General features: G+C 44.3%; 1 protein-coding gene and 1 long non-coding RNA gene across 8 annotated transcripts in view; both read right to left on the bottom strand.

Moving 5' to 3' along the window:
• The window catches only part of PCNX1 (pecanex 1), an 89042-nt gene extending 85165 nt beyond the window's left edge, over nt 1-3877 (bottom strand). For all 6 annotated transcript variants that reach the window (XM_068162139.1, XM_068162133.1, XM_068162135.1 and 3 more), the window contains exon 1: nt 3628-3877. In XM_068162139.1, coding sequence (XP_068018240.1) covers nt 3628-3780 — 153 coding nt within the window. In that variant the 5' untranslated portion in view covers nt 3781-3877. The remainder of the gene's footprint in view (nt 1-3627) is intronic.
• Nucleotides 3878-6408: 2531 nt separating this feature from the next.
• LOC137453156 (uncharacterized) lies at nt 6409-16945 on the bottom strand. 2 transcript variants are annotated; one of them, XR_010990275.1, is made up of 3 exons: nt 16670-16945; nt 13815-13860; nt 6409-6603 (listed from the first exon to the last, which is right to left on the bottom strand). It is a non-coding gene; the product is annotated as an uncharacterized lncRNA (long non-coding RNA). The 2 variants fall into 2 exon arrangements; XR_010990276.1 differs by lacking the exon at nt 13815-13860.
• Nucleotides 16946-18073: the final 1128 nt, after the last annotated feature.

The following is an 18073-nucleotide window of genomic DNA, read 5'->3' as shown; positions in this document are numbered from 1 at the left end:
ACAAATAGCCAAGAAACTGCATGTGGCTTACAGTAATGTGGAATTACCACAGATTCTCCTCATATATCCAACCTCAAGTACTTAACTCTTAAAGAAACCATACCCATTTCAGAAACTTCCCTGGAAAAAGACTTGCATGAAGCTACATTTATATGACCTACTTCTAGAATTACGTACACAGGTCAGGAAATCATGTGCCTATTAAGTGAACTGTTGTCTAAATGAGCTTGACTTTAACAGACAAGTTCTATAGATACATATGAGCCCATTACCCCAAGCAAGGTAGTCTTGGCCTCTCTTCAGTCACTGGCAAAGCTCCCCGAGTGCTAGAGCCAAGACTTCACCCCCCCCCGTGCACGTGGTGGAGCTGAAACAGCATTCCGACTAGGGGAAGTGCTTTGGCAGCCTCTTCTCTTCCCATCTCCCTTGTAATACTGATGCATAAACAGGAGCCTCTGCATTTAGGGTATTTTTTCCAAATCTACCACTGTATTTTACAACCCACTTGTATAGTTTCCCCATATTGTACCATATTTTCTTCTCTGGAGTTTTGGATTAGAGTGAAAAAGGGATCAGCTTTTACAGCAGATAAGCAGATCAACAAGCACAGCTGAGACTGTACTGAATACAAATATCCAAACAGGATAGGTTTAACTAGTCTAGAAAGCAGATTTTTGTATGTATGCTGCCAAGCTACAGATCCACGAGTACAAACTCAAGCAGCCTCACTCCAGCAGACATCTCTCTTCCTCTATATCCCAATTCTTTCACTATCAATAATTTTTGTTTAGCCACACTTCTGAAAAGGACAGGTTAAGTCTATTAAAAAGTACCTGGATCTGTAATACAGACAGTTATATATACATCTGTCTCTCACCCTTCATGCAGAGTACAGATCCTTATTTTCATGTGCTCAACTTCAGAAGGCAGATGAGGAACCAGGGAAGAAAGGTTAGCAGAAGTCTGAATTTCTTCAGGTGGTTTGCGCCATTGGTTTAAACCCATCTACATTAACAGCACTAGCAGACACATGCCAAGAAACACATAGATTTATGGTACGTGCTGACCACAACCATTACCAGATTCCATTCTGAAAATACAGGATCAATAGAAGGAATATATAGACAAAAGATTAGTTGGGTGCCATAAACCAAGTCTTTAAGCAATAAATGCATCTAAACTATCAGTGCTTGTTTCTGTTGGGAGTTAAAATGACATTTGGAAAAAAGTGGTTAGATTACTGTAAAATGTATTCAGCCTTGAAAGCCAGCAACAAAGTTCTTAGGGGATCCTTTAGCCTTTGTTGCTACAGTGCAACTTAGGAAAAACCAGTTATTGCTGCTCCAATGCGTCAAAGAAACACTATGATCTTGGAATTTCTTATGTGAGGAAGTTTTGTAAGTAATATAAAACCTGCCAGCATGCTAAGTCTTTCTACATACCTTGTTTTTTAAACACACAGGGTTGTCTGCCAGCAACAAGTCATTTGAAGCTAGCTTAGAAACTCCCTCCTACACACCAGTGAGCCATGCTCAGAAATCAGGTTACAATTACCTAAGAATTTTTAATCAAGTTCTGCTTATTTACGTATGTCCTACAGCAACACAACATTTAAACCCTTTTTCAGAATAAAAAGCAGTAGAGATACTAAAGAGCTGAAGATGACCATCACAGCTCTGCCCTGTTTAGTTTATGTCTAGACAACATTTAAACGGCAGAGGGTGGAAAGAGGGAAAACAGCCAAATATGATTCAATCTGCTTTAACTTGTTACTCATCTCCCTACTTATTCTCAGGGAAGTTGGCACTTGCTGTTGCATTTTTACCTAGTCCAGAACTATGAAGCAAAAGAATTTCTCTGACCTCAACAAAATCCAAAGCAGCTTGCTTTTGCCCATCTTTTCCCCTTGCACAGGAAAAGACAAATTTTAAACAACACTGAAGTTGCTTTTAAAGCATAGTTGCCCATATTGTGGGGTAAACAAGGGACTCAAATGCTGGACCAGATTGTCAAAGAAAACCTGTGTAAAATACAGATCAGCCCTCCTTCATGCCGGATATAGCTTGCCACACCTTTATGAACAGCTCTCTGAGCAAAGCAGTACTAATGAAGTAAACTATTCTCTCAATGTAGGAAAAAAAACCGTTGGGGTGAGGGGAACCACATAAAACCCCCACAGACTCACAGATCATTTCATAGAGGATCTGCTCAGTTAAAAGTTTTATCTAGCTCTCGTCACATTAGCTTTTAAAACCAAGGTGCTTTGTCTCAGCCTGCGGTTTCCTTGCCAGCAGTCTGAAGTTTTCAACCAAAAAGCCTTGGAGCTACCTTTTCCAAGGCACAGCAACACGAATTAAAAACTAACCATACAGGGCTGTAACCTCCTCTTCCACATTAGCTGTTTCTTATTGCAGTGTTTCATACCACAATCTTACAAATTGCTCTTTAACAAAGCAAACGTCTGACCCCAGAGCTCTCAATCCCTGCAACTGCACTCACGTAGAGTTTTTCGCTCCAAGGTTTCATTCACCACCTCGTTTTTGTCACAAGGCAGTTTCTACTTTTAAGTTGTCACAGGCTCTGGCCCTGAAAGGCTTGCAATCATATGTTCAAAACTAGTCACAAAACACATAGAATAACCACACTTTTCTACTGAGTTAGATGAAGTGAAACACCAGTGGTTCATAAATTACGCAGTTCACAACAGAAAGAAAAAGCACTAGCCAACCGGAAACTGCCCTCTTCCTCATAACTGATCACCCCTCTTCTGCATTTGTTTCCAAGTCCAAAAGTCAAGAAAGTTTCGAGGTTTAAAGATGAACATTTTAACAGCTTTAAGTGTTAGAAACAAAGACACATCCAAGAGTTCTCCCAAACCAAGCATACTAGGAGCCTTGACACAAACACGCCGAAGTAACTACTCGAGAACAACACAGTCCAGATACACCTTCAACCAGCACACAGCACCCTGCACGATGGCCAAATAAACTTCTACGTTACGGACCCTGAAGCGCATCCCCCTGCTTCAGTCTCAAAAGTCAGAAAAGTGATAAAGCTGACAGCCAAAAACACTGGCTGGATCCGACAGCTTCTACAGAAATCGTGGGGTTTTTCCCCTGGACTACCAGAGGATCTGCAGCGGAAGCCCGGAGAGTTATGCCCGGTTTTAGTGGAAAGCAAACAACAAAACGAAGGCAAACCGCCAGCGACTGAAGTCTTGCCGCGCCCGACGTGCCCCACTACCCACCCCTTCCCCTTCACGGACGCAAACAGGTCCCTGCTTCCGAAACGCCGCAGCCTCAGGTGCATTCCTCGCCGCCTCTATCGCGACTACCGGGCCCGCCTCGTGCCACCGTACCCAGCGGCAAGGGCTGACAGGGGAAAGCCTCGGACAGGCGGGTCCCGGGGCGCCTCTTTCCCGGGATAGCACAGCAGCGGCGCGCAGGCAGCGCCACGGGCAGGGGGCGCGCGTGCGGCGGCCCCACGGCCCTTCCCGCCCCCTCCTCCCCCCCACCCCCCGGCCTCCCCGCCGCCGCTGCCGAGGCGAGCGGCCCCCTACAAGGCCCGCCCGCCTGCCCCAAGGCCCAGGCCGACACCATTCTCCTGGGCGCGGCGGCCTGCGCTCACCATGTAAAGGGTGAAGGGAAAGCCGAGCAAGAAGAGCCACAGGTAGAGGTGCAGCGCGTTGACCCCAGCGCCCTGGTGCGGATCCTGGTACCAGCCGCCGCTCAACGCCGCCCACACGCCCTGGCGCAGGATCTGTAGCACCTGGGAGCCCATGGCGGCCCCGCTCCACCGAGCCGGCCGCACTCTATCCACCCTGCGAGCCCGGGCAGAGCTGCGCACCGCCCGCGCTCCGCGACAACCCACACGGCCGCAACCGCCGCCGCCGCCTCCCCAGCAACGCTGCCGCCATCTTATGTCCGGGCCCCGGGCCGGCCGCCCGCCCCCGCGCCGCCGATAGACCGGCAGCCCTTGCGGCAGGGAATGCCCGCCCCGCGTTCTGTCGTCGGGGAGGGACAAGGCTGCGGGGGCCGGGGCAAGAGGACGGCCACGCGCACGCTCAATAGCGGGGCCCCCGCCCTAGCTGAGGAAGATGAAGCTGCTGCCAGCCCCGCCTGGCGGCGCGGAGGAGGCGCGGCGCCTTGGGCCAGCTCAGCGCTCTGTGGGCGAGTTGATGCTGCTGACCCTAATCCTCACCCGAGGCCCAAACCCCACCTACGGGGCGGTAGCACGCCGGGGTCTGCCTGCTGTATCGTGGGATTGAGTGTACCGCTGTGGCACGTTCACGTTTGTGGCCTGGCTAGAGCGGCCCTCAGCTATCATCCCATGTGAAAGTACTAGAGATAGACATAGCCCTCCTGAAGCCATTCCCTCTCTCGGGGCCTTAATCCTTGCATAGGCACAGTGTCTTCTTTTTGTGGCAAGGCAGAAGGTCATTATCCCGTCATATGCCTTAAAATTCACGTAAGATATCAACCTTACTGCTTTTGGAGTCCCCCTCCTGATAACACACGATTTTACCAAACTGCTTGCGTACCTGTCCCTACCATGGGGCATGTTTGTTCCTTTCAACATGTATAAAGCTTGGCTTTATCAGAAGACAACACAACACAGCATTAGTCTTTCACAGATCTTCATCTCAACTTCTACATTCATCTGTTTTTACAGAAGGTCACTACTTCTCATCAAGTCCCAGCTTTTCAACATTTCCTCTTAGACAAGGATGTCCCAAAGGTCACACACCAGCTAGAAAGAGATTAGGGAAAGAGTTTTGAGAGTGCTGTCACACAGGGATAAAGGGAGGTCTCTTCCTTCAAACCTTATGAATGAGTAACATTGAAGATCGCTCATTAAATTACCATCCATATTTGGGGAAAAGGAGCTTTGAGGGCATGTGATGATGCCACTGTGGTGGCAGAAGGATCCCACGTAGGTTCTGTCCTGAAACCAAGCTGTTGTCCTACTCCAGCAGATAGGGGAACAGCACCTTCTGGGTCTGTGCTGCAGAGGAATTGCAGGAATGAAATAACCCAAGCACTCGGTTATGACTCATGATGAGCATGCATTTGGGCTGGTGTTTTCAAGAGGCTGTGTTAATGCCACAGTCTCCATGGTGTTTTTCTCCCTGACAGTGAACCAATGGCAGCATTTGACTATTCTTGGAAAACCAGAAGGCAGAAGTGACTGACTGAAAGCAGATGTAGAGGATCTATTTTTTGTTTCCCCAGTGGGAAAGTAGGGAGAAGGGATAGACACAAAACCCCAACTATGATGGCTCTCTCCCCACAGTATAAACAAATAAACCATTTTTAACTTTATTGTTTCCGTGCATTCTCAAATACATGACTCCTAGCAGTATTCTGCAAAGGAATATTTTTTCACTCTATCAAACAAGACTGAGATATGAAAGGAAAACCAGATGCAGGGAGCAAGGCATTGAGGGGGGAGGGAGCAAGGGAGATGCAGAGAAAGAGGGAAGGAAGAGGAAAAACTAAACCAAACCCAAACAAAACAGCAGAGAAAACCTAAAGAGGATAATCCATGGATGGGGAGGGGGAATTCCTTTAATCCCTTTAGGATAAAGCTAAGCATGACAAACTTCACCAGTTACAGTAAGCTCAGAAAAAAATAAAAATATGAAGCCCTTCAACTACATTATTTGCCAAAATACCATTTAAAACTACAATTTAAAATGCAGCTTTTAAAAGGTCAAGTTTTTAGGATGTGTTATCCATAAACATACTATGGTACTGTGGTGATCAGGATTATGAAGCATTAGGGTTTATTCAGCAGCTGTTTTATGAATGTTACATAAAAGCTGTTCACCTTGTCCACACAAAAAGGAGGGAAAAGGGATAACATTCATTAATAACATGTCTAAAGGTTGCAGTAAAGGTTTTTACAACCTTTATGCTTCTGTTTAGGAAGAATTGATTAAATCTGGACAGATGAGCCTCAGCTTCATGCTAGTGATTCACATTAAACAGTGCCCCGGTGTGAGAGGCTGGGTACTCTGCAAGCTTATGGCTGCTTCTCCAGCTCTGCTCCTAGAAGGCATTGGACTAGCCATAAAGTGATAGAGGCTGGGGGGAGGTCAAAGCAAAAAAGCAAACAGAAGAAACAAAGCATGAACATTAGAGGCTCAAACCTGACCCAAACAAGCATAACCTAGTTTAGCACAGATAGCCCTGTTCAAGAGCACTTCATCATGGGATGATGTAGTCTGACTCCAGCAAAATAAGCAAGAGAATATCATGTGCTTGAGAGAACAATTACATTTCATTGTTTAGCTATTTAAATGCAGACAGCCTGCAAACATGAGGACACAAGATGGGGAAATAATATTACAGGAATACATCCATGCCTGAAGGTAAAATTGCTAACAAGCTCAGTCATAGGCATCAGTAACAGAGTAACAACAACGAAAAAAAATAATCTTTATTAGCTTTTAAGGGAAACAAACAGTCCACACTTGGATAGAAAGTAACAGCAGTAGACTCACTCTGTGCATCAAACCTCCACAAATCCAACAAATAAGTTATCTTCTGCACTCCAGCCTTACAGTTCTTCTTTAGGATGAGTACAGGAAAAGAGTGTGCTCTAGGAAAAATAGAGCATGAAATCAGTGGAGAGTGAACCATTTATAAGATAAAATATTTAAGTGGGGGGACATTACATCAAATGATTAGAGATCAACATATTTTTCTCCAGCATTTCTCTTGTCTTTTAGTATGCTAAGACTAAAGCAAAGAACTCATTTCCCACAAAACCGAACAACACACAGAAGGAGACCAATTAAAAACTGTAACTTCTTTCAGCCAGGCAATACTTCAATTCCCTTTTTCCTCACGTTCCTTATATATGTACATAATCAAGTGCCCTCCTCACATCTGCAGGCTATTAGGGAAACGTCTGTAGCAAATTATACTGCTGCCCCTCTTGGGTATACCATCATATTAACACTATGGCTGTTTTGACTTGGCCAGAGAAGAATGATCTTGTAATCGCATAGAGGCATTTAAAGGGCATTTGCAAAATCAGGGCAACAGCAGATGTTGATCAGTTGACCAGTTAGAGGGTAGAAGGGCTCTGCAGAGGGACCTCGACCTACTGGACAGATGGGCAGAGTCCAATATGATGGCATTCAACAAATCCAACTGCTGGGTGCTGCACTTTGGCCACAGCAACCCCATGCAGAGCTACAGGCTGGGGTCAGAGTGGCTGGAGAGCTGCCAAACAGAGAGGGACCTGGGGGTGCTGATTGACAGCTGCCTAAACATGAGCCAGCAGTGTGCCCAGGTGGCCAAGAAGGCCAATGGCATCCTGGCATGCATCAAGGATACTGTGGCCAGCAGGAGCAGGGAAGTCATTGTGCCCCTGTACTCTGCATTGGTTAGGCCACACCTTGAGTCTTCTGTCCAGTTCTGGGGCCCTCAATTTGAGAAGGACACTGAGACACTTGAATGTGTCCAGAGAAGGGCAACGAGGCTGAGGAGAGGCCTTGGGTACAAGCCCTATGAGGAGAGGCTAAGGGAGCTGGGATTGTTTAGCCTGGAGAGGAGGAGGCTCAGGGGAGACCTCATTGCTCTCTAAAACTACCTGAAAGGTGGCTGTAGCCAGGAAGGGGTCGGTCTCTTCTCTCTGGCAACCAGCACTAGAACAAGAGGACACACTCTCAAGCTGCACCAGGGGAAGTTTAGGCTTGAGGTGAGGAGAAAGTTCTTCACTGAGAGTCATTCGTCATTGGAATGGGCTGCCTGGGGAGGTGGTGGTATCCCTGGAGGTGTTCAAGAGGGGATTGGACATGACATTTGGTGCCATGGTTTAGTCATGAGGTCTGTGGAGACAGGTTGGACTTGATGATCTTTGAGGTCTCTTCCAACCTTGGTGATATTGTGATACTGTAATATATGTGGTACACAACAGAAAATATACAAACATATACCAAGTACTTGGATGGGTAAACTAACTACAATTTCTTGACCAGCCTTATGAGCACGCTATTTCTAAAGCATGATATTACAAGAATGTGAAGTTAATTAAAACATTAACAGAACACTGGAACCTGCTGCAAAAATGTTTCAACATGTTGCCATTTCTAAGAATAATATTACAGCCGGCTTTGCACCATCAGTAGTGCTTTAGTCTCTCCTATCTTCTCTTCCAAAGGAATGAAGTTCTACACTTTGCCTCCAGATCTCTTCTGTGGGATATCCAACATTGAGAAGAGAATAAGTTAAGAGAAGTAATAAGAGAAGTAATAAGTTTTATGAGACTATAACTTTGATAATCAGGAGAAGAGGTGAAGCAGAAACTTAGAAAGAATCTTCTGCCCAAATTAGGTGATGTTTATTATGTCCAGAAACAAGCTTATAATTGTCAATTCTTTGTAATTTTTCTTTACAATGATCACCATAACATGGCACCAAACTTTAAGCAGCTAATTAAACTATTGGGAGAAAATAAGAAAAGCACTGATATAGAATAGAATAGAATAGAATAGAATAGAATAGAATAGAATAGAATAGAATAGAATAGAATAGAATAGAATAGAATAGAACAGAACAGAACCGAACCGAACCGGACCAGGTTGGAAGAGACCTTCAAGATCATTGTGTCCAACCTATCATCCAACACCACCCAACCAACTAAACCATGCAACCAAGCAATCATGAGGGTTAGCACTTCTCTCTCCATGCTGGACACAGCATTTGTTTCCAGATGAAGGCTGACAAACTAGGCCTTTGTGGCTCACTACCAATTTTTATTCCTTGTCTTAGGATCTAGCGTTAAATAGGAGCATTTCAACCCCAATTTTTGGATCCTGCTGACACATACTACTTACTGTGGGTTGGGGAGAGTATGCAAGGCAGGGACTTTGACTCCAAAAATAAAGAAACAAAAAGGCAAAAGTCAATTTACTGTGCAACTGATCAGCCTAGAAGAGCGCACCTACCTTCTGATTTGCTGAAAAAGCAATCATTAAAATACATCCTTACAGCTTGGGCATTAAGAGATTTTTGCATCATTTTAAGCCTTGGCTTTTTTTTTTTTTTTTATTCCCCAACCATTCCCCTGTAACTGCAACCTGGTTAAAAAAGATGTTATCTGAATTCAGATCACTGTCATGAATAGTGATAAATGTTTTCTTTACTCTCCTATGAGAGCTAAGAAGTAGGCTTATTTACAAGGGTGATAGAAAGTAGAAAGTCATTCTACGGCATTTGTTAGCCTGGTTTCACTGTAAGATAGCTAATTTTCTTATGCAACCTGTCAGGAGATTGTTCTAGATTTGTTTTTAATTATGGTAGAGTGTTTTTTTGACAGCTGCAGAACTCTTGAACATGTTGCCATCATGTTAGCATCCGATGGGAGCTTATCTGCTATTTGCGCAGTTTTAAAACGTACTTCTAAACAAGACCCAGATCCTTTCACAGACCACACTCCCTTTCTAGCAGAGCACTCTCACTAGATTCAGCCTTGCACACTAAGAGATTGTTGTGAAATTCAGTTTTGTATATTACCCCTGCTCCCAACTGGAATACTGCCTTTAGAAACAACGAGAAAATTAGGCCTCTTCTCTAATGTTTCAGTACAGAACAGGCACAGGTTTACAGAAAGAAGGTTACCTGGCAGGAGACCTCCTCTCCCTGCTGTGCTGGTAGGGAGGTGCACAGCAGCTGCATGGCATAGAATGCAGCCCCAGCTGTGTGCCATTATACAGTCCCCACCCACCTTTATCTCTGCCATGGCACCACATCGCTTTTGGGATACACCTTAGCCAGCAGCTTGAGGGACAGGCCAAGCCAAGCCATTCCTTCTCTGTCAGCATGGGAGAAGGTAGCTCTTTCCCTCACAAACCAAGAAAGGAGAAGAAAGGTTTGGATCTTGCATTTTTATTGGTGTTTTTTTTTATTCTTTTTTTTTAAACTATTCTTCTGTCTACTCTAGATCTCCATAGTACTTCACTGTGCTACTTAGGCAGAGATCAATTCACTGGGTGGAGGATGCTAATTACAGATCTGCAAACAGCTACCCATGAAGCTCACAGTCCCAATAATTCTGTCCTTGCATTTTGTCTCAGCTGCCTGCTGCACCTTTTGAGTATGTAGGCTCTTTTTGTATGCTCTCTGAGCCCTGTGGTTTTCTCAAGACAAAATAAATAGACCAAAGCAAGATTCTCTCCAAAACGGAGCACTTACATAAGTTTCTTATTATCAGAGAGTGCTGAAAGGGGAAAACCATTTAAAATAGATCCATGCAGACAAAGAATTCCCATGAGTGCTAAGAAAGAAAGAATTCTTACCAACTTGTTAGTAGCAACCTTCTGTAAGTTACCACTGGGACAACAGCATCTTCAACTCCACTCCTTTTCTTTGTTGCCTAGAAATTGTCTCTATACAGCTTTCTGCTGTACATTTTTAGCAGCTATGTGGGCCCTGGTCTCACTGTCCTAACCTCTTGCTTCAGTCTGGCTGAAAAAAAAATTTTATAATGGCTTGATGCTCCCATTGCTAGAGACCAAGGGCAATTTTAAGAGAACTTTCATCCTAAAGGTAGCTCTGGTTGTGGTTCTTCCAAGCAAATTGCAACAGCATCATCTGCTTTCACATTACGAGACCTAATTGTGTGAATGTGTCCATACAGAAATGGCACTGAGAAGAATCGTCAGTGTCCCAGTGACCACAAGGTCTCTCTTTAAAGAGAAACTTGCCTGCATTGCTGGTACAAGAATTGCCTAAAAACACCATGGAGATGAAACATAATAAACAAGGCTAAAATTAGAATATCCAAACACCAAACTGACTGTAATTTAGCAGCATTTATGCCACATTCTTTAAGGTACAGCACAGTGGTGCTGCACTGTAAGAAATTTCTACCCAACAGTGATTCATACTGCCACTGGGATAAATTCCTATTTAAGATCTTTGTTTACAGTTAAAATTCTCTGTCTGAAGTACAAAGCTCCCACAGCATGCAAATGAGTCTTCAAGATCTTCTACAATTGAAAGGATTTCCTCACTCTTATGACTCTTCTTAGCCATTTTTAAAGAAAGTCAAACCTTATGAGTTGGTCAGTACCTGCCTAGGAAAGGGTTTCAGTTTCAAGTACATTGTCAGAGGCAGAACTCAAAAATTATTAAATGCTTCCCAATTTTAGGGTAGTGAAAAGAGACCAACATTAGGATCCCCAAAGGGAAAAGGTAAGCAGAATCTGGAGTATACTCTGTTTTATGAACAGGCATGTAATTTCATATTACAGAATACAGAATTAATGAGGTTGGAAAAGACCCTTGAGATCATCAAGTCCAACCTATCACCCAACACCATCTAAGCAACTAAACCACGGCACTAAGTGCCTCATCCAGTCTCTTCCTAAACACCTCCAAGTGATGGTGACTCCACCACTTCCCTGGGCAGCACATTCCAATGGCCAATCACTCTTTCTGCGAAGAATTTTTTCCTATCATCCAGCCTAAACCTCCCCTGGCACAGCTTGAGACTGTGTCCTCTTGTTCTGGTGCTGGTTGCCTGGGAGAAGAGACCGACCCCCACCTGGCTACAACCTCAGGTAGTTGTAGATGGCAATAAGGTCTCCCTTGAGCCGCCTCCTCTCCAGGCTAAGCAACCCCAGCTCCCTCAGCCTCTCCTCATAGGGCTTGTGCTTCAAACCCCTCACCAATTTTTTGCTATCCACAATATGGACTATGTCTTGCCCAATTTGCAAGCCAAAACTGTTTATACAGGGAACACGGGTTGGAGAGATTATTGTAGAGAAGTATGGAGGAAGCTATGACGTTGTGGTGAGGGACTGAGAAGATGCTGTGCTTACTGTGTATATGCAGAGACTGTGGAAATCCATGGAATACCTAGTGGCATTGCAGGACCACAATGTTGTAGGAGACACAAATCACAATTTCATATAAGTACAAGGGTCTGCTCAGGCAGATTAGCTGAGAGGCCCTGCAGGCAGGCCTTGGCAGTTTCCCTGGATCTTGGATTGCAGCTCCATTCTGAATAAACAGAAGACTAACTTTATATTTCTAATTTCAACTCCTTTGCTAACTGTGTATGTAAGACTTCTCGCTGAATACAGCCTTGTCTGAAGTAGAAAATGGCAGTGACTGTGTGCTTTAGTAGGAGGTGTGAAGAATAATTTTGACATTCAAGACTATTGGAAACAGTATGTAATTCATTGCCTTGAGATGGAATATGGCCATGGTTAACAACCTGAATTTGAGAAAAGATCTGCAGAACCTCAGTTTTAAATCCCTCCTGGAAGGTAGCATCTCTTGTCACACATTGCTTTAGCACCAATATAGGTCGGTTGCAGCAGGAGCAGTGCTATTTTTTTCAATTGCCAAGATTTAAATTTCCAGAGATGGTGTATGATTTTTACTGGCAAGAAATCTCAGCTGCCTCACAAGATCTGCCCCTTCCTGTATTCCGTCTTTTCTCTGGAGGTCTCCCAGATGAATATTGAGCAGGTCAGACCTGCTTAGGGTAGAAGATCTGATGAAATCATGCCCCGAGGTGTTGTAACTACTATTTTTGTATTTACTTGACTTGGCAGTGCATGAAGGTACAGTTGACAGATTTCTGTATCTGAAAATGATTAATCTGGGGGGAGCACCCTGAAGCGCTGCCACTTCATCGCAGATCCAAGGTAACTTGGATTCCAGCAACCCTTTAAAGAGCTCTTTAAAAATGAAACCCATAGGAGGCACCCAATGAGTAACATTCCAGGATTCACAAAGGCACAGACGCAGGCTGTCCCAGACAATCTTTCCTTCTTCTCTAGGCCATATTTTCTCTAAGCACTAGCTTGTGGAAGACATCATACTACAGCCACACCACTGCATGAACCAAATGAAATCAGGCGTAAGTACAGCAGAATGAGAGAAGCCTGAAGGAGGTGTGATGAGAGCTTTATTAGAGAGGACATATGGCTTTTAAAGAAAGGGTCTTTAGCAGCCAGCTGGAGGTGGCTTAATTATTTGTCAGAAAACCAGCAGCAGCTACAAAGATCTTCTTCCTCTCCTGCTGGCAGAATAGATTTGTTGCAGCCATTCAATGGGCAACTGGTTTTACCCCACCCTCCGCAAAAGCATTTCACGTTTAGCTGATTTAGGAGCAAGCTCTTACTGTAAGAGAAACACACAGCTATACAGAAATACACATTCAACTCAGCATCTCTTTGCAGCCCCTACTTTCAGGTAGCTCTTGGCTATAACCCCATAAAATGGTCCCTGGGAACACAGATCACACATGCATGTAGAACAGAACAGAATAGAATAGACCAGGTTGGAAGAGACCTTCAATATCATCGCATCCAACCCATCATCCAACCCACTTAATCAACTAAACCATGCAACCAAGCACCCTATGAAGTCTCCTCCTGAACACCTCCAATGATGGTGACTCCACCACCTCCTCGGGCAGCCCATTCCAATACTCTCTCCGTGTAAAACTTCCTCCTGACCTCCAGCCTAAACCTCCACTGGCGCAGATAGAGAACAGGATCTGAAACAGCAACGTTTTTCATGCAAGTATTCTTCAAACTGCCTTAGCTGACAATCTTCAGCCTATTTTTACATCAGACTCTGCTTTATCTAAGAGGTAATGTAAACATTTATCCTTGTGTCCATAAAGTCTGTCATCAGAACTCTTTGCCCTCATGCATACAGGTAAGGCCTGATGATCCTTATCAACAGCAGTGAAACGGTGGCACTATGTTGAGTAGGGAACTCTGTGCAGCCAAGAAAAATGGTCTTAAAATTAGATTTCACTTTTTTGCAAGTCCATGTTACCTGTTAAGTGGCACTGACACTAATGTGTTGGATGTAGGGGGTTTATCTGTGAACAAAACAAGAAGAGGTATCTTTAATTCCTTTGTACAAGTGCTAAAACTGTTGAAAATCAAGAGATTTACTCTGGTTTCAGACATAAACTGTTGACAAAGCCAGCACCCAGATCTCCCAGGTCCTGATCCCTTAAACAGGGTGATGCCTAACAAGAAGAGCAACTGTACAAACTGTCACAGCTTCTGCAGAGTCAGTACTAGAAAAGTGAACTTTTTCTTGCTTCTGAGACAAGGCACAAAAGGTTCAGAAACTAAGGATTTTCATTCCTCTACATTACATTGTCCCCCTACTTCATACTAAGAACAGATACTGAAGAGCACAATAGCAGTAGAATTCACAGAGCAGAGAACAGGAGACAGGTTCATTCCAACTCTCAGCCAGTCTAAAGGTTTTTCTGTAAACACTGCTTGTTAGTCCATCTCTTCTATGGTGGAAAAAAGAAATAATAAAAATACAGGATAAGGATTCACAAGCAAAGGAATTGGATATAGGTGCATGTTGCTGATGACAGTCATGTATTTCTGACCACATCTGCCAGAGAAACATGTAACCTTCACCTTTTCATATGCTTTCCCAGAACAGTGATATCTGCAAAACGGCCTGGAAATACTTTTCTGGAGATAAACACTGGAAATGATCTAACATTAAAAATAATCCTAAGGGAAAAAGATTTTTAAAAATAATAAGCAAAAAAAAGTCAGAAATTACTTTGAAACAAAGGAAGGGTGGAGTAAGCAACCCTTTTGGAGAGAGTGATCCTGTTTCATGCTGCTTATAGAACCCAGAAGGGCCAATGGAGATTGCACCAGAAATCTGTAACCTATATGCCTATAGCTGTTACATACAGTGTTCTAAACAGTACAGAAATCAGTGAACCTATTTAAAACATTGCAGCAGTTACAATTAGATTTGGAATGATTCCTCTTTTTTGCCATTGTTTCAGCATGTGACATGACACATAAAGTTCTGTTGCAAAAAGTATTTTAACCACAAAAAGCTATTTTGCAGCAGAAAATGTACTTCCAAGATTTAATTCAACACTGCATGTTACACAAATCATATGAAAGTCTCAGTGGTAACAGCAGAATTAAGCACAGGTGGCCAAACTATTTTGGCTCTTGGACTGAAGTTTGAATTTCTGGTATACACTGCTGCTTTGCAGTTATATTGGTAGCAATGCAACTAAACCCTTTCTTGTAAAACTTTAAATGGCATATGATGGACAAAAACCCCCAAAACAATTTAAATTTTCCAGAAAGAGATGCAAGTCAAAGCTTCAGGCATACTTTTGGAAGATCTTAATTGAAAAGCATCTCTGTTCACATGTATTACTTACGCTGACATCAGAAAAACTGCACACAACTTGGATTTTTTTTAATGCAGAAAGCCTGTAGGATCTGGGTCTTACAAGTAAACAGCTGAAAGCTTACAATAATCCAACTTTTCACTAGCCTCCCTTCTGCCTTACTCCTTACAACAGACCTAAGCAACACATACTTTCTCAAAAAGACTTCTATGTGATTGGCAGGCCTGGTAGGAGCTTCTGTTGGATGCTATTCTCACTAGCTAATTGCATCTTCTGGTTCTATGAACCTCATTGTCACATAAACTTTGAGGCAAGTGCTTAAATTTTCAGCTTTGCTCATGAATACAACAGAGAAATTATGAGGGACTGATTTTAACAGAGCGATGGAAGAACATCAACTTCAGGCTAAAAGTGTTTAGTAGGAGTGGGACTGATGTCTATGGAAAAATCCATCAAACTGAGTTAGAGTGACCTTCAAGGAAATTCAGGAGGTGGCGGCTCCACAGACAAGCGTGTGTGGCCTTGTGTAGTCTACAGGAGAATGAGAGATTAAAATTCCTGAAAGCTTAGCCTTTATAACAACACCCTGTCTTCTTCCCACTGATAAGATAGTAATAGCTATAATCTGTGATCTGTCTGTCCTTTTAACTCTTTCTATCCAAAGTAAGGGTAGAAGTGTGCTAGGAGTTAGTCTCTGTGGGTACCAACCTGGAAAGTGTCATGTTCTCTGAATCAATTGGTTGCAGAGCTAAGCAAAAAAGCCAGGAGTCCTAGAGGTGTGTTTGATTAAGACTAATTCAAATTTTAAGGGAAAATTAATTAACCTGTCTCACCCTATATTTTGTTAAAAAACAATAAAACAAAACAAAACAGCATGTGTTGGTTTATTTCCTCATTCACTCTTACAGCACCCTCGGGATTTGTTAATGGCACAGAAGTCCCACAGAAGATTAAAAAGGATAAACTAGAGGGCAAACAGGAAAACTGAAATCAGCCCCAGATTCAGAGGATAAAAGGAGTTATTCTGAGGGGTAAGCTAGAGGAAAAGTATGGTAGTACTACTGTGATGTGTGGATCACGGGAAGAGCTCTTCCAAGGAAGAACTGCATGTTTAGGAGAGCCTGTGGACTTCAGTCTTCCAAACCTCCTTGCAGCCCTAGATAAGGCTGGGTATGGTGGTGTCATTCATAATAAAATACAGGTAATGAGAGTTTATGCTGCTTCTTGAATATGCTAGGAGATTACTAGATACAGTTCTATTTTCGGCGCTACACCCCTGGCTGGGCTTACTGGCTGCAGGATGTAAGTGGGGCCTGGCAGACTCCCTCCTGGATGGGTGAGAACTCGACCAAATGAAGTGCTCATGAGCAAGATGACTCACACTACTTCATTCCTTCACTATTACGCAACTTGCTTTTTTTTCCCCAGAGTAAGGCTTTCTTCCACATTCTGTGATTTCCCTCCCCCCTCCCCCCACCTCAGTAAAAGCACCTACCTTTGCCATGATTTCACCCAGAAACGGGTAGAGAATTCAATAATGCAACCTGGCAGGGTATCAAAGGTCTATTTTCTCAAGGGAAACAGGGAAAGGCAATAACGGTTTAAGGAACTGCAAAACAAATATGCCTAATGTAGACTACAATTGTTTCATTCGAGTGAATAAAAACAATGAGCTTTGAGGCCTGAGGAAGCAGCGTGCGGCTCCAGCAGGACCGAAAATAGCCTGGGCGAGAATTTCGGCATTGTTCACCGCTGGATGGAAAAATAAGCTGCCTTCACTCGGCTCCGCCGCCGGCGAGGGGACGGGCGCGGATCTGCAGCGCCCCGCGGAGCAGACCGCGCCACTGCCGGGCCCTGCGCTGACATCGGCCCGCGGCGCCCCCCGGCGGCAGTAGGGGACGCAGCAGGGTCCGCCCACCTCTCCCGCGCCTCTCTCCCTGGGCTTCGCTGACATCCGCCTGATGGAGGCGGGACTGGTGACTTCCCAGGTGCCTTCCTTCTGCCGGGTTGAGACCCATGAGTGTCGGTGCCAAGCGGTTGTGGCTCTAGCCGGTGAGGTGATCTCGGTTCTCCTTCACAGGTAAAAATGGCCAAAAGAAATCGTAGAATCATATCCAATCTAAACCTCCTCTGGTAAAACTTGAGGTTGTTTCTGCTTATTGCTGTTTACGTGGGGGAAGAGACTGACCCTCACCTCACTGCAATTTCCTTTCAGCTAGTTGTAGAAAGTGATAAGGTCTCCTTTTAGCTTCCTTTTCTCCAGACAAAACATAAGACTTCTCTAGACCCTTCATCACCCTTCTTCGGATGAGCTCTGCACCTCAATCTCCGTGTGTACTGAGAGGCGGAGCCCAAAACTGAACACAGGGGTCAATGTGTGGCCTCGTCAGTGCTGACTACACAGGAGACAATCACTTCCTTAGTCCTGCTGGCCAGACTGTTTATGGTACATGCTGCTGTTGTCCTTGGCCATCTGGGCACACTGCTGGCTCATATTCAGCCATCTGTCCATCAATACTCCAATCATTGTCCACCAGGCAGCTTTTCATCCACTCTTCCAAGCCCACAGCATTGTATGGGGTTGTTGTGATCCAAATTCAGGACCTGTCACCTGGCCTTCTTGACCCTCATACAGTTGTCCTCAGCCAATCAATTCAGCTTGTTCAGATCCCTCTATAGAGCCTTTCTACCCTCAAGCAGAGCTACACTCCCACCTGTCTTGGTGTCATCTGCAAACTTCATGAGGGTGCTCGTGATCTCCGCATTATGATCCTTGATAAAGATTCCAGACAGAGCTGGCCCAAATACAGAGTCCCGAGGAACACCACTTGTGACTGCCTGGAAGGGTACTGTAAACACAATATTCTTGCTTCTTCTCCAAGGAGAAGAGAGACTGCCC

The sequence above is a fragment of the Melanerpes formicivorus genome, unplaced genomic scaffold (genome assembly GCF_026170545.1).
Source record: "Melanerpes formicivorus ecotype bairdi unplaced genomic scaffold, bMelFor1.0.p_v2 SCAF_62, whole genome shotgun sequence".
NCBI classification, from domain to species: domain Eukaryota; kingdom Metazoa; phylum Chordata; class Aves; order Piciformes; family Picidae; genus Melanerpes; species Melanerpes formicivorus.
This window is presented reverse-complemented; position numbering and strand designations above follow the sequence as displayed.